Source organism: Colletotrichum costaricense, assembly GCF_030867565.1.
Source record: "Colletotrichum costaricense strain IMI 309622 chromosome Unknown Scaffold_10.1, whole genome shotgun sequence".
Taxonomy (NCBI): domain Eukaryota; kingdom Fungi; phylum Ascomycota; class Sordariomycetes; order Glomerellales; family Glomerellaceae; genus Colletotrichum; species Colletotrichum costaricense.
Window position 1 is genome coordinate 148942 of NW_026848239.1, and position 23975 is coordinate 172916.

Genomic DNA, 23975 nt, shown 5'->3' on the forward strand with positions numbered 1-23975 from the left:
TCTAAATATGCTAGTTTGATACCCCCGACAATGAATCTGAACAAAAACGCAGTACATTTCCAACAACGCTGTCTGCTTGATGAGGATGATGTGAGACTTCTACTTATACACTTCGTTGACTTTCAACTACAACATTCTTGCACTCTTCCTCCAGTCAAGGACTGAAAATTACTGGTCGAGGGCCTGACTTTGACACTGATACAAACTTATGTTAGCAAAGCAAGATCATTCAAGTTAAGCAGAACCAAAAGAAGCACAACTTACCATTTCCCAGTACACGCCCTGTTTCCGAATAAGCTCGCCGTGGCTTCCCTTCTCCACCACCCGCCCCTCGCTAAACACGAAAATCACGTCTGCGTTTTGAATCGTCGACAGCCGGTGCGCCACGGCGACGACGGTGCGGCCGTCGCGCGCCCTCTCGAAAGCCGCCTGCACAATCTTCTCCGACTCGGAGTCGAGCGCCGACGTGGCCTCGTCCAACAACAAAAGCTTCGGCTCGCGGATGAGGGCGCGCGCGATGGCGATGCGCTGCTTCTGGCCACCCGACATGGAGACGCCCTTGGCGCCGACGTCGGTGTCGTACCCTTCGGGCAGCGAGATGATGAAGTCGTGGATGAAGGCGTCGATGCAGACCTCGTGGATCCTCTCGTCCGATATGCTGCTGGGGTCGTCGATGCCGAAGAGGATGTTGTCCCGGACCGTGCCGCGGAACATGATGGGCTCTTGCGGTACGAGGGAGAGGTTCCGACGGTAGTCGTAGACGTCGAGCTCGTTGATGTCTACGCCGTTGCAGAGGATGGAGCCGTGGTTCCGGTTCAGGTCGTAGAAGCGTTCCAGAAGCGAGATGATTGTCGTCTTGCCGCATCCCGAGGGTCCGACAAAGGCCGCGTACTGGCCCTTTTCGATGGTCAAGTTCAGACCCTCGAATACGACGACGTCGCGCGTGGGGTACTTGAAGTGGACATCTTGCAGCTCGATCCGCACGCCGCCTTCGGACTCGACAATGTCTTCCACCCCTCTCGTCGCACTCTGGCCGACGTCTGCCGACTCCCGAACGTCGAGGATGCGGTCCGCCGCCGCGGCTGCTTGCGCGGCGCTGGGCGCCACGGCTAGCGTTTGACTCGCTGCTTCGGCGCCCTGAATGATGGCCATGAAGCAGACGAAGAACGCATCCATGGAATACTCGCCTGTGGCGAGGAGCCTGCCGCCGTAATAGAACACCAACGCCTGGCAACCGAGACTCACGCTGTCGGCAAATCCATACAGCGCAGCTGTCCACTGTGCTTTGCGGCGAGCCTCGAGGATGTGACCGTTTAGGAGCTTCTCGTACCGCGCATTGATTGTGGACTCCATGCCGAGAGAGGAGACCGTCCTAATTGCTCCAATGGCCTCAGTGGCAAACTGCGAGCTCTCTCCGAAAACAGCCATGTTCATCTTGTCGAATTGGACCTCGTGTCTGTACTTCCAGAGACCTGCGCCCAACATAATTGGCATCGTGATGAACATGGCAACCAGACCGAGCTTCCAGCCAAAGATGAGAGCGATGATGACACATCCGAGAACGGTGAAGACACCAGAGAGCAACATGGCCAGGTTCAGCCCGAGGAGTTCCTCCAGCAACTTCGCATCGCCCGAAACCCTGGCGCTCAGAGCGCCGTGGGAGTTCTTGTCCTGGTCGAAAAAGCTAATCTTCTGGTGAAGCATGTCGGTCAAATATTGCCTCTTGTACTCGGCGCTGACGAAGTACTGCAGCCGCAGGCCGACCCAGCCCTGAGCGACGTACGCGAGGCCGACGCCCCCAGCGAGGGCGAGCCACATCAGACCCCAAAAGCTCGCCTGTCTCCTCAGCTCATCGCCAGTTAGTAGGAAGACGGCAATGACTTTGGAAAACAGCCATGCTTGTATCGGTGTGCCGGCCGCGGTCGCCATGCAAGATAAGATGACGGCTGCATACGACGTCCACTTTGCTCGCCTCTCAAAAAGAAGCTTACCAAAGCTGCGGACCAGGCCTCGAGGCTCTTGAGACGAATCACCCTCAGCAGTGTCGCTAAAGGCGGCACTTCTGAAGTGCTCATGGCCATTGACCTTCTCCTCTGTTTCCGAATCAAGCCCAGACGTAGATGCCTCGGACACCGACTTTCCAGGCGTTGACAAGTTCAGTGCTTGAGCTCTTACCAGGGAGCTGTAGACACTGGATGGATCGCTCAGGAGGCTTTGATGGGTTCCTTGCTCGACCGCCTGTCCTTTTTGGAGAACCACAATGTTGTCTGCTTTCTTGATGGTTGAAAGCCGATGGGCGATGGTAATGGTAGTTCGGCCCTGTGTCACTCTGTCGAGTGCTGCCTGGACTATCTTCTCACTCTTGGCGTCGATAGCACTGGTTGCTTCGTCGAGAATGATGATGCGCGGCTTCTTGATGATACTTCTAGCAATGGCAAGTCGTTGTTTTTGACCGCCTGAAAGCTTCGCTCCGCCGTCGCCGACTCGCGTATCATAGCCCTGTAAAAAAGTTTAAAGTCAGCCAAAAGCTCCTTCAACGCGATCAGCTGCTAAGGAGAAGCAATTATAATTTACTCACATCAGGTAGTCGGCTGATAAACTCATGAGCGTACGATTCCTGGCATGCGTCACGAACAAGCTCCCGTTTCACCGTCTCAGGCTCCTTCTCCCACTCGGTCCCAATGAGACCATTCGCAACGTTGCTGAAGATGGTGTTATTGAAGAGGAAGGGCTCCTGCTGGACCAGACCGACTTGGGACCTCCACCACTTGAGGTCGAGATCCTCCAGGTTCACGCCGCCGACGGTGATTGAGCCGGCCAACTCGGGTCGAATGAGTGACTTTGACTCGTCGGTGACGCTCTCGACCCTCTCAGCTCCCGGTTTCTCGGACGATGCATCATCCACGACCCGGGGCAAGGCGTGCTGCTCCCTCAGACTATACCACCGCTCCAGCAAGCCGACGATGGTGCTCTTGCCCGATCCGGATGGGCCAACGAGGGCGACATTCTGGCCTGGTTGTATGCGGAAGCTCAGTGAGTTGAGAACCTTGACTCCAGCTCGGCTAGGGTATTCGAACGTCACGTCCTCAAAGACAATATCCTCTGCATCGATTTCTGGCTTCAGAGTACCGGAAGGAGGCAAAGGAGCGTCGATCACCGTGAATAGCTCACATGCCGCGACCATTGCCTTGCTTACAGCGATGACCGGGGTTGAAATCCTCTCCAATGAGGTCAGAATCATCATGACGGACATGAGAACCACGACAACCACGCCAGCATCGCTGAGGGCACCGGCAATATATCTCTGAGTGCCGTACCAGAAAGCCAGGCCGAACGCGCCGAATACGCCAAAGAACTAAAGACATATTAGCTCTCACTTACACTTTAGGAACTCAGCTAAACAGGAGAGTAAAACGTACGATGAGGCCAAACTGAATTGCAACAACGGGAGCAGTTTTCTGAGCCCGTCTCCTGGCTTCGTGCACCCATGCCTCGTAGCGAGAGATAATGTGCTTCTGCGCACCGCAAGCCATGACCAACCGCACTCCGCCGAGAGCCTCGCTGGCGATCGCGGTGCCCTGAGCATCAGCTTCCGTCGTTTCAGTCTCCCCCTTTACAATCACCGGTAAGCAGAAGGACAGAACCAAGAGAATGTACAAGATCAGCGACGAAGTCACCAAGGTGAGATCCCAGCTCCAAATGAAGGCAATGACCAGGGCCGCCCAGATCGTGCCGTTGAATTGCAAGAATGTCCCTAGACGATCAGAGATGCCGATTTGCAAGGTGGCAGACGTGCCAGTGATGGCCGTCGCGGCGGCGCCGGGCGGCATCGAGTCAATGACGTGGATCGACTGGTCGAACAGCGAGCGGAGGTAGTGCAGGCGGATAGCGGACGAGAGCCGGATCCCAATCATTCGGAAGCAGAACTTATTGATGGCGTTAAGGAACCAGCGACCGAGGAAGAGTGCCGTGATGTAAAGGGCCTGGCGGTTCAGGAGGCTCTCAAACTGCGCCGTGGTGACGGTCGAGCCGTTAGCAAAGTAGCCTGTGAACTGGCCGACGAGCTGGCCAAAGATGATGTTCATCAGAGGTAGCGTCACACCCGCGGCGATGGACGCGAACGCCGCAACCACGTAGACGAAGAAGTCCCATTTCGTTGCATAGGTGAAGACCCTGAGATAATCCGCAAACTTTGGCTTTCGCACCGGAGCCTGTGTACCCGTCGTCGAGGTGATCTCGTCGGTTCGGACTGGAATCTTCGCCATATTTTGGCACCACCTTCGTAGGTGTCGTCGTGCCCCTTGAGCTTGATCTTCTTTCTGGCGTATAGATATCGATGTCGTGCAAAGAGGCTTTCCGTCCTAGACTAGTGCCCCTTTTTTCGCCTTCCGTGTAAGTCTGACAGTTTCCTTCCAGACTTTGACAGGAGAAGGAAATTGAAGGTTACTTTTGGGGGTGTGAGAAATCCGACCATCCGGATTGCTTTCCTGCTTGCTTCATCCATCCTGATGACTTTTTGTCCCATTGATGTTTTGACGTCAGAAGGTCCGACCTCGTGCTTCAAGGCGACGGACGTCCTTTTCCTCTGGTTCTTGGGCCTCTTTGTTGCCCTATCTTGTTTTCCTTCTGGACGGCAATGTGCATGCAGCAAATCGAAACGAGGCACTGCTGTCGATAGGCCGTGTAAGTGGAGGTCCGAGAATAAAAAACGAGCTGAGAGCTATTACATGATGAGACTATCTCTCTCGCGACGGCGAGACCGAGGTGAAAAACCATAAAAAGTCTGATGACAACTTGAAGTGAGATTTCTTAGTCTTCCATAGACTCGGAACCTGGTGAAAGCCCGACGCAACGTCTCCCTTCCATTTTCGTACTCCTTTCCGCAGTCCGTCTCTGGGAAGCTCATCCCGCGCTGGATGCTGTCTCAGACGGACACTTGACAGATTGCGAACTACTGCAAGGGCCTCACTAGCAACCGTTTTTGGAAGGCGTAGAGCCGTGCGCTCGGGAACCCGGGTTCGATCCAGGAGACAGGCGGCGAGTTTGGGCCAATCACGGCAGTCTTCTCATACCCGACTCTCCGTAGACAATCTTTCAAGTAAGACTAAGGCAAGCAGCCCAAAGCAAAGACTTATGCATCGGTGAAAGGTGGGAAACACGTCCTCGGGGCTCGGAGTTGCGCTTGCAAGACAGATACTGATACGGGTGGCGATGCTGCAAGCTGCAGAGCGTACCGGCGTGAGGAAGGAAGCTATCGCTTCCCCCTTCTTCGACTCCACGGCATGGAACTCTGTGAAGCGGACTTTCTGCGTCAAAGTCTTTGCGCTTGCGCTTGCGCTTGACGGAAGACAATTTCCAAGCTTCCCTTTCTCTTCTCACAATGTCGATACTGCCTTGGGCCAATTAGGCAAGGAGTCAAAGCTGAGAAACTAAGGCCAACAGTTCCGGGAACTATTGACCAAAGCTGCTGTTCATCGGAATGTCCCTCACAACGAGGTTAGCCTTTTTGCAAGCCTCACTTGATCCCTCGAGCATAGTTGCGCTCCCGTCCTATTCCTAGAGGCGCACGAATTCAGGTGACTGAATTCAGTTGGCCCTCTAAAGTTTGTCTGGAAGAGATAGAGTCATCGAAGACTATGTGTTGAGCCCAAACCGCTTCCGCCGTGTCCGTGGGAGCTCCTGCATAATGAGGCTGCGCACCACTGACTGGTTTCCAATCGTCGAGGCGGATTCTTGTAGCAGGCGAGATCTTTGGCTCATGTCGTCTGCTCCGGTGTGTTCCATCTGCTTTGTCAGCTCGGACAGATCTTGTACACCGAAAGTTGATATCTTGAAGAACACCACCGTTCCGGGGAGTCGGAAGTAACTCAGTGACTGAATGGTTATGGTAGTCAAAGGCTCCGTAGCATCTTGTGCGCTGTCGTTTTACTCGGCAGCAACTGCCTACTTTTCGGGCTCAACTTTCTACAGCTCAACTTTCTACAGCTCCCTTGTCCAGCGCTTGACAGTAGTCAAATGTGCCCCCTTTGCAGCCCAACTAAATGCTAGGAGGAACCAAAACTCATAAGATGATCTGTGGCGTTTGGCCCCCGAAGAACGATGGTTATCATACGCGAACGTGATTGCATCTTGGCCACAAATCTAGCAGAACTTTAGTCATTGGGTATCTCTCTTCATGGGCCGTGTTTCCGTCTTCTCTCGACCAGACCGACTCGTTTGTTACGCTTTGCTGATCACATGTATCCACGTATACCCCGTATCACGCCCGACTTTTTCTCCTTCTTGTCGCTGCTGCTACCGCCACCGCCGCCGCCACCACTACCTCCTTCCTCCTTCTTCTTCCCCTTTTCATCTTTCCGTCGATTCTGTACTCCGCCTGGAAAGAAAAAGAAAAACAATTCTCAATTAGTTGATCCGCCAGAACCCATCTCGGAGCCGAAGCCGGGCCGATGTTCCAGACTCACCTCTGCCGAAGTATCTCGGATCTGTCGTGGTCGGGCTAATGGCCTCGTCCGTCTCAATCGGGCTGGAAGGTACGGGTGGGAGGTGCGCGCTCGAGGGGACCGGAGTCGACGGCTTCGACATGATTGGCGGTGTCGCATTGTACGACGTCGGGTTGAGGAAGTCGTGCTCCGACAAGACCCTGTGGATCCCCGAGTGACTACCTCTCGTCGTGACCGGACTGCTCGAGTGCGTCGACCCTTCCCCGTCACCGTCCATGCGGAAGACGAAATCGCCCCGGCCGTGAGAGTTCGAAGATCCTACCGAGAACCGGTTCTCCTCTAGCTGCGACTGCAGCACCGTGTACTTCCTCATCAGGCTGGTGTATTGCTTTTGAAGCTCAGCCTGCTTTGCCCGACTCGCAGCTAGCGCGCTCTCGACCGCCGCCTTGGTTTCGGCGTTCCGTCTGTTGTGAATGCCTTCATGCGCCTCTAATAGTTTCGAGTTAAGCACGCCAATTTGCGTTTGGAAGAGCTTCTTCGTCTTCTGGAGCTCCCCCTCGCGCGCTTGAAGCTTCAAGTCCAAGATCTCGGCTCGGTTTTCTGCTTCCGCAGCAGATGTGATTGCCGCCTGTCTTTCTGCCTCCTTGGCTTGCAGGTTTCTTTCAGAGATCGACAGCCGCTCTACATCAGCCTTCAAGCGGTCGTTCTCGGCAGCATTGATTTCCACGGACTGCATGGTCTGCTTCGAATTTAGCTCCTTGACCTCAGCGTCACACACCAATTTCTTCAGTTTCTCGCTCTCTTCGCGTGCACCCTGCAACTCTTGCTGCAGAGACTGGATCTCTGTCTTGGTCTTCCTCGACTCCTCACGCAGAGTTCGCAGTTTTGCGGATAAGTCGGATTCCCACTTCTTGGCCAACGTTCGGCTCTTTTCTGATTCTTTCCTGATTTGATTCTCGGCCTTCTTTGAGTCTTCCAACCGCTTCCTCAGCGTCCGGTTCGTCAAGATAAGATTCTGTGTTTCGGCTTCACTTGCAGCTTCCCGAACTTGTTTGCGGCGCAATTCGCCGATATGCGCCATGTGTTGCTGCTTGAGATACCTTTCAAAGTTCAAATCATTGTGGAGTAGCAGAATCTGCCTCTGCAAATGTGCGACTTGAGATTGTCCTTCAGCAACAGACGTCGGCGTAGAAATGACTGGCAGAGATGGAGGCATGTGGCCAGTAGGGGCCTTCTCCGCTGCTGAATCTGGGTGGCTCAGCGCGAGTGATGGAACGCTATCATTGGCCAAAGACTGATGGAGTCCTGACTTGATAGCTTTGTTCGATTGAATCATGTCCTGCAAATGGGTGTGGGAGGTCGACGGAACTAGCTGAGGGGGCAACGTCGGACTGTCCCCAGCGATGTCTGCCTTGGGGGCCTCCAAGGAGTTTCTGTGGGAAGGCTGACTTGAAAGCGAGCTTCGACCTTGGCCAGTCGAATGCACGTGGCTGCTTGCTCTCGAGTTTTGGTCAAGATCTTGATTGCTTCTCCAGCTCTCAGCGCCAGGTTCCAAGCTGCATCCGCTGAGCAAGGCAGGACCGAGACCGTCTCGATCAGATTCATCGCTGAGAAGGGAGCTGTCACCCTCAGCAGACTGCATGCTGTCCGGTTCGATAGCTGCGAACCCTTCGGGAGAGAAACGCAGTGCCATGCACTCGGCCACGACTTCTGCTGGTTCGCTAGTCATCCATCGACCAAAATCGGTCTTTTCAGACTCGATTGTCAGGGTATAGAAGTTTGGGTGCAGAAGATGGCTTTGCCTGTACCGCTCAGACTTGTACCTAATCTCTGTTGGTTGAACTTCCACTTCGTCCGCATTAGCCGCGTTAGCATGTCGAAGATAACGTTGCGGCTTCCTAATGTAGTCCATGAAATTGATGGGATACAAGCCGTAGAGGACGGTAAAGTAGTTGGCGAGATGAGGGACCTCGATGTCGTCGGTCTCGGGAGAGTACTGGCATGTCTCCCAGCCTGAAGGCGACGCAAGGCTCTTCTGCTCGCTTTCATCTGATGTTGCCTCGATAATACCCGTCCGTTCGCTGTCCCAGAAGAGCAACCGCGCATAGATATTGAACAAGTTCGGGAGATGTGGCACCAAGGAACTAGGCATATGTGGCAATATCATGATGAGGGCGGTGATGGCCATCGAGATGGCCGTAGTCGATGTGTCCTGTTGCAGGCATCGCAGCAGATTATTGAACAGCGGCGTCTGCAGTATCAGGTGTAGGTGTGGCGGTTGGCTCTGGACAAATTCGCACAGCAGTTTGGCCGCCCTCGCGCGGAATTCACTCCGCACAAAGCACGTATCTAATGCGAAAAGAAAATCCTGCCATAGCATAAGAATACTGGTCGCACCCACGACGGAAACGATGTTGACGTACCTTGGGCTTCTTCCTGCCATACGTAATCAAGGCCTGGCGTATTGCGCGCTCGCTGGATTGTGCAGTCAAGTCACTTTCAGACTGTATCTTATAGTACTTTTCTAGCCATGATGACAAGAGCCTCTTGGCGAACGGGTTCACAACCCGTTCTTCATTTGGGTCGTCTTCCTCGTGCGCATCCAACATGAGAACCTCTAGCGTCGCATGGTGAGACTCTTCCATCAAGCCCTTCTCCCGAGTAAAGTTCTCCAGGATCGGGTCGTTGAGTAGATCCCACCACTTGAGAAGGCGGGCCGGGGTGCGGATCGCAGGCACCAGGAGTCGGAAGACGTGGACGAAGGCAGCATACTTGGGTGGTGCACCCTTAACATGCTTATCCCAGATGCCGAGGAAGTCATCTTGTAGTCGCTCGGCGCTCGAATCCTCGTATTTCTCGTGCTTGTTCAGGTAGGCATCGATGACTTGGGCGACATCGTCGGGCAGTGGAAGAGAAGGCGAGGCAAAGAAGGACGTCAAGGCTTTGGACAGGTCCTTGAGAGACCTAGAAAGTCTGGTATTAACCCTATCGTGTGCGTTGTCGCAAGTCGCAGGCGCAGGTAAGTTGCGGGATGGAATATCGCGCACCACATTACGCAGGCGACCCAGGTTGTAGGGAAATGAAGGGAAAAGACGAAGAGGGAACACAGTCTGACCACTTACGCTGACGACGCCATTTTGTTAGCGGTGACTCTTCATCGAGCCTCACGATGTTCTTCGCTGTTGGAAAAAGCAAGGCAAGGTCCGTCTGTGGGCGCAGGTGGGCAAGTCGAGATCATGCAACTGTCAGGCAACGGCAACGGAATCTGCTGATGCAAGGTACAAGCTTTGCTGGGGACCCTCTCTCGAACAAGGCCGGGAACGCTGTAGAAGGCCGATAAGATAGGTTGGATCATTGGACGGCACGCTACAAGGCATGGGAGGGGCCTGACGGAAGACCACTGTTCGGCAGGACGCGGCCAAACAGCTTTGCAACACAGCTTGTGGTTGGTCTCGCTTAGTCTTGCTGTGGGGCCTGGCCTGCTGGGTCTCACAGTGCTCTGTCGCAACTCGCAGGGCTCAATTCATTGCCAGTGCGACACCTCCAAGGGCGGGCGACGCCGCAAGGAAAGAGAGTTCAAAGTGGAGATACTTGGATCTCGGTGTTCCGGATGCCCTGCAGGCATGTACCGGGACCCACCAGTGACCTCACGGGGAGACTAACCCCGCAATCCGCGAAAGAGCGCCATGCACCGTGGGCCACCGATGCACCCGACCCCAGAAAACGTACGGGAGACAGTGGGGCCATTGGACCACTTGAAGCTGTTGTGGGTTGTGGCCTTTTCCAGAAACGCACCTGATCAGTCACTCAATGGCCAGTTGACTCAGCTGAGCTGGACGAGGGCAAGCGGACCGTATGTAGCACGCGTGGGCAGGAGGGGTTGCTTTGGTTTGAAGCCGGCCAACTGCGTAGATCCAAAGGGGGGAAGGGGGACATACCGCCAGGAGAGGTACCTCAACGTCCACCTCAAGGTGATGCGTGAGGAGGTAGACATTCCGGAATGGAAGTCAGCTAAGGTCAGGTAAACCGTAACGAGGTAAGGAGAAGAAGAGGTCTGGTGGGTTGGTGGTGCAACTGCCAACCCCTCCTTTGACCACCTTTGACCAGATGACTCGACCCTTATTACTTCCTTCCCCTCCCCTCCTTCCATCCAAATAGCTCAGAGCTTCCCTCTTCTCCTTCCACTTCCACTTCCTCTTCTTCCACCATCGTCAACCAACAAACAGCCCAATCTCATCAATCAATCGCCAATCCCCAGCAACGACCTTCTCCGAGAACTCATCTCGGTACCCCAATTACTCCAACACAACCTTACAGCTAGCACAAGCTGTATTACTTACTCTTCCCCCCTTGAACCACTACATTAACAACCGGCACGATGGCAAACAAGAGCTCTGCAGTGGCGGACGAGCCCATTGAGGTTCTGTTCGCCCTGCAACCCAACTTCGACCTTCTTGACATGGCAGGCCCTATGGAGGCTTTGTCCACTGCTCTTCATGACCAGAAGGACAAGAGTGAGTTACCTATTTACCTTCTTGGAAGCTTCTGCGCAGCTCCTCCGCCTCACTGCCTTCCCCGCTCCATCCGCCACGCACGCCGCTGTCATGCAGCCATGCTAACCAGTGCCCGACCCCGCAGACTCCAAGGCCTTCGAGTGTACCATTGCGGCCGCAGAGCCCAAGGTCGTCTCCGACTCTGGTGTTACCATTGGCACCCAAATCCCCTTCAAGGAGGCCTATGAGCGCCTCAGCGACTTTGACGTCCTCGTCATTGTTGGCGGCGACAGTGAGAACATTCTCAAGAACAACGCCGAGCCCCTTCCTCTCATCCAGGCCTTCTCTGAGCTGCAGCAGAAGGATCCCTCCCACGAGCGTACCCTCCTCTCCATCTGCACCGGTTCTCTCTTTCTTGCCAAGCAGGGTGTCCTCGCTGGACTCTCCGCCACTACTCACTCAGACTACATTACCAAGTTCGAGATCCTTTGCAGCGAGGCCGCTACCCGCAACCTCACTGAGAGAACTGATGTCATTGACGATGCTCGCTACGTCGTCAACAACCTCCGCTTCGAGCTCGGAGATGAGGACGAGAACCCCTACGTCCGCCGCAAGTCCGACACCGGTCGCCGACCCTCCAACGCTAGGTACGTGGCCAGATCTACACCCCATCTCCCGTGCTACGAGTAAAACTAACTCTTTGAAACAGAAAGGGCAGCATGTCCTTCAAGAGCTCCGGCCGCCGCGAGTCCATTACTCGCCGTGCCGCAATGCGCCTCGGCGGTCTTCGCGTCATCACCGCCGCTGGAGTCAGCGCCGGTATCGATGCCGCTCTGTACCTTATTAGCGCCCTTGTCGACGACGCTTCGGCCGAGGAGACCGCTCGCTACATGAACTGGACCTGGAACAAGGGTGTGGTTGTTGACGGCCTTGATGTCTAAGTCAGACACCAATAGCCATGACAGATGGATGGTAAAAGTTCATCATGATTCATGAAGATCTGTAAGAAGGACGGGAAAAGCCTTCCAGATGTGTACGGGATAGTTGCGTCTCCATGTTGCTAGCAATGCTGTGTTTATTAGTACAATCCACCCTTACTTCTTTCGGGAAACAAATTCTGCGGTCTATCGTGTGTGAGTCCAATCTGAGTCACCGGTCCACTTGCAGCCGACCCCATGTACCGCGGTAGTTGTGCATGCCTTCTCAATGTGCTAGAATGGCATCGCAATGAGGAGGTGAATACCAGGAAAATCGCCAGCTGTGGTGCTCCCAATTCCCCTCATAAACCAGTGGAGATTAGACTCAGGTTTGTGCGCTGCCTTACATAACCCGTCTGGTCTTGGAATCTGGGGTTGGAGCTCTGACGGACAAGGCCATTCCTTGATCGGCACTGCTCTTGCCTCGTTGGCTGCTTTCTCGTGCCAGTTAAAACATCGGATATGAACGCAATAGGCGTGTATTGTATCCGTACACTGATCTTCTTGTCCCCTCTTGCACATCTCGATGTGAAGTGGTCGAAGCTTCCTCAGATGAAGGCAGCCAAGACTCGACGTATCGTTTCTGTGGAAGTGAGGGGAGAAGCTCTGCTAGCTCTCATAATTGAACTGGTACCTTACTGGTAGTGCTAAACACTGAATTGGCGAGAGCGAGTATCAAGCTGTCCGGCTCAAACTTTCGGAGTCCGAGATCTACGCATGGCAGGACGTCGCGTGACATGCCTTGACTCCACCTTTGCTTGACACACAAGCGACCCAGCCTTGCCGTTTTTGCCGGGATAGGACTGGGTATACGTTCGCAAAAAAGCACCTTGATTTGGAGTTCTTTGGCTTTCACTAGGAGTGCCAAGGTGACTGTTAATACCTACGTGGAATCAAGGTAAGTTGCCCATAGATTGTATCTGAAGCCGAGAGTCAAAGGCCGGGGAGCGGGCCCGGTCGGAAGAATTGACCTCGTGTGGAGACACCTTGAGGGAGCTGTCGTTGACCCAATTTTCCCGCACCTGCGCCCGGCACCCGTAAATCTGGCCCCACTAGTAAGGGCGGAAATACGTGACCCCGAGTCGACCAATCATCAATCAGATCAATCCTGACGGTCAACTTTTTGGATTCTCGCATCGCAGGAGCTCCACGATCGATTAAGCTCAGCCAAATCAACGACGGACGACAAGATGGCGGAGGCATTGGCACAAGCGGTAGCCCGCCAAGGGCCGGCATCCTTCAAGCTGGGAACGAAGGCAGTGTATCTGTAGGTTCAGCTTTCCAATCACAACTACCTTCACCCGAGATCACCTTTCACCCCCTGGCGCCACGCACCTCGAAAACATCATGCACAGAAAGCTAACGTCTCTCTCCCCCCTCAGGCCGAACCATGTCGTCACTTTTGTCCGCAAGGACAAATCCCCAGCCAACATGGCCACCTTCAACGTGCCCCTGACCTTCACAAAGTTCGACATCCGCGACTACCTCTGGAACCTCTACAACGTCGAGACGACGGCGGTGCGCTCCCAAGTCAAGCAGTCGGCCATCGAGCGGCGGTCGACGGGCTCCGGCTATTTCCGCCCGCAGAGCACCAAGGTAATGACGGTGCAGCTGACGAAACCCTTCGTGTGGCCCTCCCCGCCCGCGGACCTCGAGCCCTGGAACAAGAAGCTGTGGGAGGCGCGCGAGAGCGTCTCGCGCGAGCAGTACCGCGGCGACATCCGCAAGCAGCTCGGCAGGCTGGCGAGACCGAGCAAGGACAAGGAGAGCCCCGAGAGGAAGTTTTTGCGCAAGCAGGCTGGTAGAATCTTGCGCGGTGCGGCGCCGGGCAAGTGGGATCAGGGGAACAAGGAGGTTGAGCTGGATAGCAAGTGGGATCCGCCCAAGAAGAGGAAGGCGAAGAGCTGGCGGTTGATCAAGAGACAATCGAAGAGATCGGTGAGGAAATGAGTATCCTCCCGTTGCGCGAGTTCATGGGATGGGGGGTTGACGGAAGGGGTTGGGATATTCACGTGTACAAAAATCGAAAGAACAATAGTGTAGCATGCGGATCGGCATGTCTTGTACAACACATAACACACAATAAGGACGGCATGCGATATAGAAAAGGTGTCAATTGGTTTTGGTATCTTTGGATTCGGATTCCTCAGTCACGGTATGCCTTATTTCTTCAGATGATGCGACCCAGTGCTGAGACTCTTGAAAGCGAAGAGCTTCGTTGCCCCATGCCCACCAGCCAGCAGTCAGATTACGCGCAAACACCTCTAGGCCGCGATATCCTTGGGGCAGCAGGTCATCAAACATGCAGCGCAGATTTGGCTTCCGTGAGTGAACGTCAGGGACCGCGGCAATGACCCTCCCGGGCAACTTCTTATTGTCACCCCGTTTTCTCGCGACGATGAGCCTCTCCCAGGGTTTCCTCCACGCAGACTCCGTTTCGAAGATGGCATCGCCTTGCGACGTGATCTTGACCCATTGCCACTCGGCAGCGACCTCGAGGCCCCAGGATGCGAGGACACCCTTGGGCGAGGTGAGCAAGTCTACCAGCGTCGCCTTATTCGTCACCCAGACGGCAACGAGACCGCCGTCTGCGAGATGGGCGGCGACGGGGATCTGGTCCAGCAGCGCGCGCGTCTCCTTGAGACCGTAGACGGTGGCATAGCCGCCAGTCGTCTTCTTCTTTCTCCTCGCGGACTTGTTGGGCCAGGGAGGGTCCATGATAATGAGGTCAAACTTGGGCGCCGTCGAGAGGAAGGATTCCCTAGTCTCCTGGATCGAGCCGTTCAGGTACGTAGACTCTGGGGGAATAAAGTGCGCCGCAGCCGCAGCCGCAACCGGCCGAGAAGCGGCTGCGGTAGTGGCAGCGGCAGCATCGTCGCCGTTGTCCTTGCGTACGGGATGATCCTGCGGGCTTACGCTGCTTTCACGACCGGTGGTGCTGACGACGTCGCTGCTGCTCCCGCCGCCCGTCACACGAGGGAGACAAAACGGCGCATCACAGGTCCGTCTTAGCGTATCGAGGGCGCTCCTCACCGCTGCCTCGATCATGAGGTCTGCGAGCTGGCTCGCCGGCGTCTGGTTATTGGTTTGAGGTTCCCGGGGCTCTGGGAGGGTAAATGGCGCGGAGACGGGGTCGACCGAGAGGAGCCGTCTCTGTGGTTGTCCTGTTGTCTCGGCACCTTGGCCCGGTAAGAGCTGGCTCTCCTCTAACGAGGCGGGTATGTCGACGAGACACACGGAGCGGTCTTCATTTTGGAACAGGACGCATCTTGGCGACGAGCATGCCTGAGAGGACTTTGATGGAAGACTAGTAGAGGTCATGACTAGAATCGTATCTTCTTCTCATTCTTCACCTAAGTATAACCAGGACCAGCGTGCCTTGCCCCTGTGGCTTTGACCCGGGGCGTCTTCCCCGGAGGCTTGATTTGAGGCCCGGCGCAGTCAAAGTGCCCCTCGACCGGACCCGGGTGGGGGCTTGACTGTGGTGGCCGTGGGAAAAAACAGTCCGGTGCTTGTAGTCCCCAATCCTACCGAGGCCCTCCTGCGTTGGTGTGGTTTCCCCTTGGACAAGCGGTCTGGTGTTAGTTAGTTTCTCTATGTGTGAGAAAAGTCTTTGCAGTCAGTCCCCGATTCGACTGCCCACATGGAGTGAAATTGCGGAGGTATCGTGGGTATCAAAGGCCTAACCCCGGACCGGAAGTGAGTAAAAGCAGAGAAGATCCTGGAAAGACAGCCCGCTGCAGAGGTCGAGAAGTTGAAAATGACCATCCGCCCGCGTCGACGCTCGGCAATCTTCGGCTCGTGGCCCAGACCCCTGTACTCCGTACTAGAACTCTCAGCGGGCAGCCCCCGATTTACCGCTCGTGCGCCACGCTCCTCCCCCGTAGAGCACCAGTTGTGTGCAATGAGAAGGAGCCTTTTTAAAATCTCGCCTTTATGACGTCCCGCCCCGTCGCATTTCGGCTTTAGACCCTTCCCTTCCCTTCCCGCACTCTGCCTCCTTGGAACCTTCTCCGCGATCACCACTCCCCCCCACGATCCTTACCCTCCTCGCCTGCCAGCTCGTGCTGCGAGCTCCTTTAGTTTCTCCTTCACCAATCTTCGAATCCTCGACCCCGGAAACTTCGAAACACACTTCTGGAAAACACGATTCGCGGAATGCTCCTCGAGTAACGCCGGGCCCAGCACTTTCACAAACAGCCAAAGCGAACGAGCGCGCTCGCCGGGTTGCGCTGACTAGGTGATGCCGTCAGCGCTGCTGGAACATGCCTCTATGTCGGAGGTAGCACCAAACAATCAACGAAATGCTGCGCGACCGAAGCCAGACACGAGGGCCCCTCCCGTGTGCCCGACTGACGACGACGAGACGGTAGCCGTCAGGAAGCAGACGCGGACGTTCGACTATGTCTGGCGTTCTGGCGTCGCGGGAGGCCTGGCAGGATGTGCTGTAAGTAGCAATAGGAATGAATCGGCGTAGAGAGGATATCCGTCATGCTGACGCAGATTTGTACCACAGGCAAAGACGGTTGTCGCACCTCTTGACCGAGTCAAGATTCTGTTCCAGGCGAGTAGTCCGCAATTCGCAAAGTACACTGGGTCGTGGTTCGGTGTCGTGACGGCAATGAAGGACATTCGCTCCCACGAAGGCTTCACGGGGTTGTATAGAGGACACTCGGCCACTCTCCTCCGAATCTTCCCCTACGCCGGAATCAAGTTTCTTGCGTACGAGCAGATCCGCTCCATGATTATCAGGAGGCAAGATCAAGAGACGCCCTGGCGCCGGCTTATCAGCGGCTCCCTGGCGGGCATCACATCCGTCTTTTTCACATATCCCTTGGAGGTCATTCGGGTCCGGTTAGCGTTTGAGACAAAACACGGCGGTTCCTCGTTATCCGCGATTTGCCGGCGGATCTACAACGAGCGTTTTGTGCGGACGTCCCCCGCCTCGCAAGCGGCCGGCACCTCGGCAACTGAGGCGGCCGCCTCCGCCGTCACCGCCGTTGCCCCGCGCTCGGGTCTGATCAACTTTTACAGAGGCTTCACCCCGACCATGCTGGGTATGCTCCCTTACGCCGGCATGTCCTTTTTGACGCACGACACGGCCGGCGACGTTCTCCGCCACCCCAAGCTCGCGAAATGGACAACGCTTCCGCGGCCGGAGAACTTGCCTGCGGGCAAGCCCACGCCGCTGCGATCATGGGCCGAACTACTCGCCGGTGGTGTTGCCGGCCTCATCTCCCAGACTGCATCGTACCCGTTGGAGGTCATTCGTCGGCGAATGCAGGTCGGCGGTGCCGTAGGCGACGGCCACCGACTGCGCATCGGCGAGACGGCCGCCATGATTTTCCGGGAGAGGGGTATGCAGGGGTTTTTCGTGGGCTTGACTATCGGCTACGTCAAGGTTGTGCCCATGGCAGCGGTCGCCTTTTACACGTACGAGAGATCCAAGATCTGGCTGGGAATTTAGACTGTCTATCCTCTGTTGTGTGGGTTGCTGTTTGAATTTGGCGTTGTTGGAGCACTGGGACAAACAAGCATTTTTTTGGGAGAATTTTCTTTCTTTTTCATGAAATACGCGGGTTAGAGGAGCAGTTCTCTTGGGACCAAACCAAAGGAGTAAGATGGAGTACTAGAATGGCGGCTGTTCTGCACATGCCAATCATCCAATATATTTCTGGATTTTTTGCGCTACACGCCAACACCTCGACTTCACTGCGCGATGTGGATGGTGTCAACCTTTGGACCGCTTTGTTTGATGTGACTGGAACAATTCTGGAACAATTGGATGAAAGCATGGTATTCTAACTTCGTGATTCATAAACTCATTCCTTCTCCTCGCCAACACACCTTGTAATCTCAACACCATCCTAGCGAGAACTTGTCAGCACCCTCATGGGCCAGAGCAGTCAATCCAAGAGACCAAGAACTTACAGGCACACCAGTCGGCTCAAAGCTGTTGATGAGCTTACTCTCGTACCGAAGATTGGGGTTCCCGATGCGCGACAAGTCCAGCCTCTCCTCTCCCTCGCGCTTCTCGTACTGCTTCGCCGTGCGCTCGTCGTGCCACCCGGCCGCCTTCCTCGCGTCACCGACGTCTCTCGCGGCGGCGCGCTTCTCGGGCACCGAGCTGCGGACGTACTCCAAGTAAGGCGGATTTCCCGGCTTGATGACGTTGTCGGCGGCGAGGACGGAGCCGGGGCCGACGAGGCCTAGTTGTTCGGCGAGTTTGAGGTCTGTGGTGTAGGCGGGTTTGTAGTGGTCCAGGAACATGAGGTCGATTTTGGAAAAGATGCCGTCGGCGTGCAGGCGCGCGATGGAGGCGTCGCTGGGGCCGACGACGACTTTGACCGTGTCGGTGAGGCCGGCGAGGTCGACGAGGGAGCCGATGACGGCGGCGAATTCGGGGTTGCGCTCGAGGGAGAAGTATTGCGCTCCGCCTCCCGGGGAGGCCTTGCGGACGGCGGCGCCGAAGAGGATGCAGGAGTAGCCTACGTAACCTCCTAATTCGACCTGTTGGCGGGTGTTAGATCTCATCCAATCTCTCTCTCTCGTCTCTATGTCTCGAAAGGGGGAAAATAGTGCGGAATGATCAGATCATCCTTAGCCAGCAAGAGCGTTCGGATGGTTACAGGTGCGATTGTCAAAGTCTGCTGAACTCGCGACGGAAAGCCGCCTCTAAGAACGAAGCTCTTCTCTTACCATCACCTTGGGCTTGACCTCGGCGATCAAGTCTGTTACAATCTTGCCCTTGTCCTCGCCCACATTCATGAGGTACTTCTTGGTCCGGCCAAAATCGTCAATCGCCTTCAACACGCCCTCCGGCGAGCCGCGGATCTCATCGAGATTGGGTTGGCTGTAAACAAAGTGCAGCAGTTCGATTTCGCGGCCGTCGTCGAAGAACACTTCCTCCTGGACGGCGTATGCCTTGCTTTCGTCAAAGTGAGGCATCTTGACTGAGGTATCCGTGCCAACCGTTGCAAAGTCACAGTCGCTTTCTTGGTGTTAATTGTATCTCAATTGGAGACGAAAGATCTATGTAGATAAAATAATCCGAAGACGGCGAGAAGGAAGAGGAAACAGAACAGAACGCATTCCCAGGCAGCTCATCCCAAGGGCCACCGGTCTAGTTATCATCACGATGGATGAAACAGAACAGGCCTTCCCACCAACATTAAAACGCCGCCTCCGTCGCGCGCAAGCAAGGAATTCCGAGCAAAGCAGGCACATTTGACGGGAACCGTAGCTCTCGGCGACCTTGACCACCTTTACCACACCCTCCTACCCCAACTTTCTCGTTTCCCCCCTCACCCCTGTGGAGCTGCCCCTCCCTCCTCCGATCTTTCCAAATTAAATTGACCAGGCAATAATTGCCGGGCAAAGCACAGCAGCAGCAGGGAGAAAGCTCGGCCATCATCTATGATACGCCTTGGGCTATTTGATAGCTGTTTGGAGGCAAGGCGCCACAGGGTACCTATGTAGCTCCGGCCTAAAGAGGAAGAGAGAGAGACATGAATCTGGTCATGGCGGGGTAACTGGCCGGACCTTGCCATCCCGCGAGATCGTGATTCGCAGCTCCCGCAATATTTTGAGGGAGAATGCGGTAGGTACCTTTTGCTGGAAGTGGAAGAAGTGGTACGCGGTACGTATAGTAGACAGATACAAAGGTACCTGATCAGTACAAGAGTACGGGAGTACAAAATCATGTGCTTTCGCGACGATTGCGGGTAGTGGCACGCGGAGAGGGGCAGTTGGCTGGGCACGGTAAGTCATGACGCGCATACCACCTCATCAACCGCGTCGACGATGTAATTGAGTTTTGCTTTCGAGCTTTCTCAACTCCACAGCAACTGCAATCTTTTCTCAGCTCATGCCAGCTTTTCTCGGCCGACTGCGGGGTGTTCCCAAACGTCTTAACTGCCTTTAGTCTTTTTCTCAATCAAGGTGCGTCAAGCCAACGGTAGCACGAAGCCAGGGGGAGGGGGCGAGGCGAAGGGACGCCGCTGATCCAACTCTAGCATGCGACTCGATGCTTTCATCCGATCCAAGGCTCCCACGCTTGACAGCATTTGAACAAACCCGATGAACCAGAAATGCAAACTGCATCCATGTCCGTAACGCAGGCTCTTCTTCCCCCAGCCAACGAGAAGCTGTCGACGTCCCGATGCGGCTCGCCGGAGGGTTGTCTCCCCCTGGTCTGTCCTCGCCCCCTCTTCCCCACGTGCGAGATCTAGATCTCCCGACTCGTGTCGATCATCTCCTGGGCGTAAAAGGCAAGCAGCACTTTGGGGCCTGGGCTTGTCTCTGAGGGCAAGCGTAGCTAGCCTGCTCTAGCTACGCTTGGCTCCGCGTTCCTACCGCAAAATTATCGAATGTCGATGACGGAATCGACTTTTCAGACTGAAACATGGGATTTCTCTAGCTCTCGTTCTGTTTGCCGTTTTTGCTTGACAGGCGGCAAATAGGGAACATCGGAAGTTGCTCCGAGTACAGCACGCCATCTTCCCGCCCCGCGGACCGCATTGGTTTGTGACACAATAACCAAGCAGAGAGCCTGTGGCATGCGGAACTAACGCCAGAACGGACGCCAGGCCTCGCTTCTAGACGTCTCCGGGGCCAGAAGCTGTAAGCCCCATTGGCAAATGTCATGAACATCATGACACTCTTTCTGCACATTGCCGTCACGCAGCAACCGTAATACGAGAGAAACGAAGAGATCTGATATGAGAAAAAACCGCGCACCAAACGAGGACGATCCCGTCAAAGCTTGTCCGTACTAGCAACTCGCTTGTGCCACCAGAGTTTGACGGCAGCATCGAGTCGAATGTACTTGTCACCGTTTCTCCTCTCTTGTCAACTACCGCGTTGCGCCAGCTGCTTCTACCCAAAGGTAAAGCAGCGTAGCTCCAAGCTTAGGCGCCCGGGACAAGCCGGGGTCTCGCCTTTTGACTCCGACCCTTGCTGGTCGTCTCCGGACGACTTGCTTTCGTCTGCCTTGGGATTGTGTAACTTGATTCTCTTTTGAGGAGTCGGTCAAGCTGGAGTGGGCCTAGATGAGCGTTGGAGGCGCAAGTGATGATGTCGACAATTCGTCGACAATTCTCCGGGATTTGACATTCGCCGAAAGAGTAATGACTACTGGAACCAGAAGTATCTCATACGGCTGCGGTCTTGTATCGTAGTTCGAGCTATGGGGAGCTTAATTCATTCAAAAGCCTGATGTTGGAAGCACCTCTCTGGCAGATTCCTTTCATCTCCTCTCTCATCTCATTCAACAACTCTCAACGTCTTTCATCTTGACAATCGCACTCTCCTCTCTCCCATTGCGCAATACCTAGACCGAATCAATTTCTATTACTTCCCTTGACAAGATGGCATCAGACATGAAGGCGACGGTGGAGCCCACCAAGAAGGGTTTCTCCGTCTGCGGTTACGAGAAGATCGAGTACGACTTTGAGTTCCTTGATGGCGTTTTCAACAAACAGAACAGTCAGCTGGCCGACTGTTACTCGCGCTGGAAGCGATGCTTGGCTGTCATGGACCTCAACATCTTCAACATCTACGGCAAGGAGATGAAGGAGTACTTTGATCACTACAACATTGAGCTCAAGATTCACAAGACCATGATTGGTGAGAAGGCCAAGTCCATGGAGACGTTGCTGAGCATCGTCGACTCCATGACTGAATTTGGTGTCTACCGCAAGGTAAGTATCTTGTCTTGATTCGAGCCATCGAAATTATCTAACACCAATTGAAGGAGCCTGTTCTTGTTGTTGGAGGTGGTCTGGTCACAGATGTTGCAGGGTACGTTTCCCTATAGAAGTTCCCTTGACTTGCTTGGCTTCTGACACAACCCAGCTTCGCATGCGCCGCTTACCGCCGCAACACGCCATTCATCCGCATTCCCACGACAGTCATTGGCCTGATCGATGCGTCCGTGTCCATCAAGGTTGCTGTCAACTACGGCAATTACAAAAACCGTCTGGGCGCGTACCACGCACCAACCCACACATTCCTCGACTTCACTTTCTTGCGAACTCTTCCCACCGCACAGATCCGCAATGGTTTCGCCGAGCTGATCAAGATCTCTACTTGCGCCCATCTGGAGACTTTCGACCTGCTTGATCGCTTCTGTGAGGAACTGATCAAGACCGGTTTCGGTCGCACTGATGGAGCTAGCAAGGAGGTCAGGGATGCGGCTGACAGGATCAACCGCAATGGTATTCACGAGATGTTGAAGCTAGAGACCCCCAACCTGCACGAGATCATGCTTGATCGTGTTATCGCATACGGCCACACGTAAGTCAACTTTCCACCCTGCATACGCCACGAGCGTCCTAGAAGCTTACCCCGCGCAGTTGGTCACCCCTCCACGAGCTCTCCCCCGATGTGCCTCTGCGCCACGGTCACGCCATCTCTATTGACATGGCCTACTCCGCAACTCTGGCCCACGTCCTCGGAAAGCTCTCCTCGGATGAGCACCGCCGCCTGCTGAACCTCTTCTCCCGCGCCGGTCTCTCCATGGACCACCCCCTCTTCGACGAGGACATGCTCGAGAAGGCTACCTCTGCCATCCTCAAGACCCGTGACGGCAAGCTCCGTGCCGCCGTTCCCTCACCTCTGGGCAACTGCGAGTTCCTCAACGATATCTCCCACGAGGACATGTGTGCCGCCCTCAAGGTGCACAAGGACTTAATGAAGGAGTACCCCCGCCAGGGTGCTGGACTTGAGGCCTACGTCGACGCCAGCGACACTGGCTACACGATCAACGGCTCTTCCGTGGAGGACGAGTCCCGAAAGTACATGAACGGTGTCGAGCAGACTGTCACCCGCGACGATACTATCTCGTCCAACGGCTCTTCGACACCCGAGTATGGCTTGTCAAATGGCAAGAACTTGGATCAGGATAAGGCTACGTATGCCGCTGCCGGCTTCGAGCCTGAGATCCTGAAGAAGCTCAATGCTGAGGAGATGAAGAGCTCCAGCACACATGGCAAGGTTCACGTTGATGAGGAGTGTTGCTAGAGCAGGCATACTGAAAAGTTTTTCTTTGTAAAGCGGCGAAACGAGTATCGTTAGGATAATTGCATCAACTTAGGGGTCATTAAAAACTCGAGCATAGCTCTTGAGGGAACTTGAATGGATTCACTTTCAATCACAATGTTAGACACAAGTGCGCGCGCAAGTCTCCCAAGACGATATCGACTCATTATAGTCACTATCATTCTCCACACGAAGCACTTTAGAACATCCTTTTCAACCACCTCGGACATCCACGTGCTTCTTCTATTACGTCAAGATCATCTCCCTAACATAGTTCGTCTCCAACCCATCATACTTTGATTCCTCTCCTCCGCCTCCGCCTCCGCCCAAAAAGAGAGATCCAATCCCCAAACCCACAACCACGATATCCACCACTTCGTCCCCCTTTTCGACCCGCATCATAGACCCTCCCATCCTCGCACCTCGTCACCAACCAGAAACACAAAGCCTGCCCGGCTAGCTCAATCGGTAGAGCGTGAGACTCTTAATCTCAAGGTTGTGGGTTCGACCCGTAAGTTATAGCTCACTCATCATCAGGAGATGGTTCATTAGTGGAACATCGTCACTAACTCATCACCAGCCACGTCGGGCTCAATTCCCGTCCGCGATTGAAGCGCACTCACCTTCTTTTGAAGATTCCTTTCCAAGGAACGGGTTTCTTGTTTTTTGTTCAAGTTTTAAGTAGATTCGTGCGTATGGGTGGCTCTTCGAGTGAGGTTGACTTTGACCGTCGGAGAGATCGTGATTAGAAAGTTGACAGTGGAATGCCGAGCTTGCAAAGAGAACTGGGTGGCATCAGCCTCCAAAAATGAGCGACAAATAAATGGTGTCACCGTTGGGTCCATGATTTGATCTGTCTCTCTGTTTATTCTTCTAGACTGTGCAAATGCAAAACGCCCATCTCGACGAATCTTTTCATGTACTCATACATTTTTTTTCGTATCTGCTTCTCCATCTTCCCATCCTGACTGACCCCCTATGTATCGCTACCCTTAATTCCAGGTATCACAATACTCCAGACG

At 54.7% G+C, this 23975-nt stretch overlaps 8 protein-coding genes across 8 annotated transcripts; 4 read left to right on the forward strand and 4 right to left on the reverse strand.

The window, feature by feature from the left end:
- Positions 1 to 168: 168 nt before the first annotated feature.
- Positions 169 to 4265, reverse strand: CCOS01_09649 (ABC transporter; the record flags this gene model as incomplete). The annotated part of the gene is made up of 4 exons (XM_060457806.1): positions 169 to 195; positions 265 to 2499; positions 2579 to 3355; positions 3420 to 4265. The coding sequence occupies 4 exons, from the start codon at positions 4263 to 4265 to the stop codon at positions 169 to 171; spliced, it is 3885 nt and encodes a 1294-aa protein (XP_060310971.1).
- A 1968-nt stretch (positions 4266 to 6233) lies between these two features.
- On the reverse strand, positions 6234 to 9495 carry CCOS01_09650 (uncharacterized protein; the record flags this gene model as incomplete). Its single annotated transcript, XM_060457807.1, has 4 exons — positions 6234 to 6376; positions 6465 to 8811; positions 8867 to 9407; positions 9491 to 9495. 4 exons carry the CDS (start codon positions 9493 to 9495, stop codon positions 6234 to 6236), a joined length of 3036 nt encoding a protein of 1011 aa, XP_060310972.1.
- A 1326-nt stretch (positions 9496 to 10821) lies between these two features.
- Positions 10822 to 11877, forward strand: CCOS01_09651 (uncharacterized protein; the record flags this gene model as incomplete). The annotated part of the gene is made up of 3 exons (XM_060457808.1): positions 10822 to 10957; positions 11082 to 11583; positions 11646 to 11877. 3 exons carry the CDS (start codon positions 10822 to 10824, stop codon positions 11875 to 11877), a joined length of 870 nt encoding a protein of 289 aa, XP_060310973.1.
- A 1226-nt stretch (positions 11878 to 13103) lies between these two features.
- CCOS01_09652 (ribosomal protein L23) lies at positions 13104 to 13863 on the forward strand (the record flags this gene model as incomplete). The annotated part of the gene is made up of 2 exons (XM_060457809.1): positions 13104 to 13180; positions 13296 to 13863. The coding sequence occupies 2 exons, from the start codon at positions 13104 to 13106 to the stop codon at positions 13861 to 13863; spliced, it is 645 nt and encodes a 214-aa protein (XP_060310974.1).
- Positions 13864 to 14025: 162 nt separating this feature from the next.
- Positions 14026 to 15234, reverse strand: CCOS01_09653 (uncharacterized protein; the record flags this gene model as incomplete). The annotated part of the gene is made up of 1 exon (XM_060457810.1): positions 14026 to 15234. One exon carries the CDS (start codon positions 15232 to 15234, stop codon positions 14026 to 14028), a length of 1209 nt encoding a protein of 402 aa, XP_060310975.1.
- A 952-nt stretch (positions 15235 to 16186) lies between these two features.
- CCOS01_09654 (uncharacterized protein) lies at positions 16187 to 17380 on the forward strand (the record flags this gene model as incomplete). Its single annotated transcript, XM_060457811.1, has 2 exons — positions 16187 to 16360; positions 16430 to 17380. The coding sequence occupies 2 exons, from the start codon at positions 16187 to 16189 to the stop codon at positions 17378 to 17380; spliced, it is 1125 nt and encodes a 374-aa protein (XP_060310976.1).
- A 355-nt stretch (positions 17381 to 17735) lies between these two features.
- Positions 17736 to 18861, reverse strand: CCOS01_09655 (uncharacterized protein; the record flags this gene model as incomplete). The annotated part of the gene is made up of 3 exons (XM_060457812.1): positions 17736 to 17780; positions 17845 to 18423; positions 18613 to 18861. The coding sequence occupies 3 exons, from the start codon at positions 18859 to 18861 to the stop codon at positions 17736 to 17738; spliced, it is 873 nt and encodes a 290-aa protein (XP_060310977.1).
- Positions 18862 to 21281: 2420 nt separating this feature from the next.
- Positions 21282 to 22935, forward strand: CCOS01_09656 (3-dehydroquinate synthase; the record flags this gene model as incomplete). The annotated part of the gene is made up of 4 exons (XM_060457813.1): positions 21282 to 21614; positions 21668 to 21714; positions 21769 to 22209; positions 22269 to 22935. The coding sequence occupies 4 exons, from the start codon at positions 21282 to 21284 to the stop codon at positions 22933 to 22935; spliced, it is 1488 nt and encodes a 495-aa protein (XP_060310978.1).
- Between the last annotated feature and the right edge of the window lie 1040 nt (positions 22936 to 23975).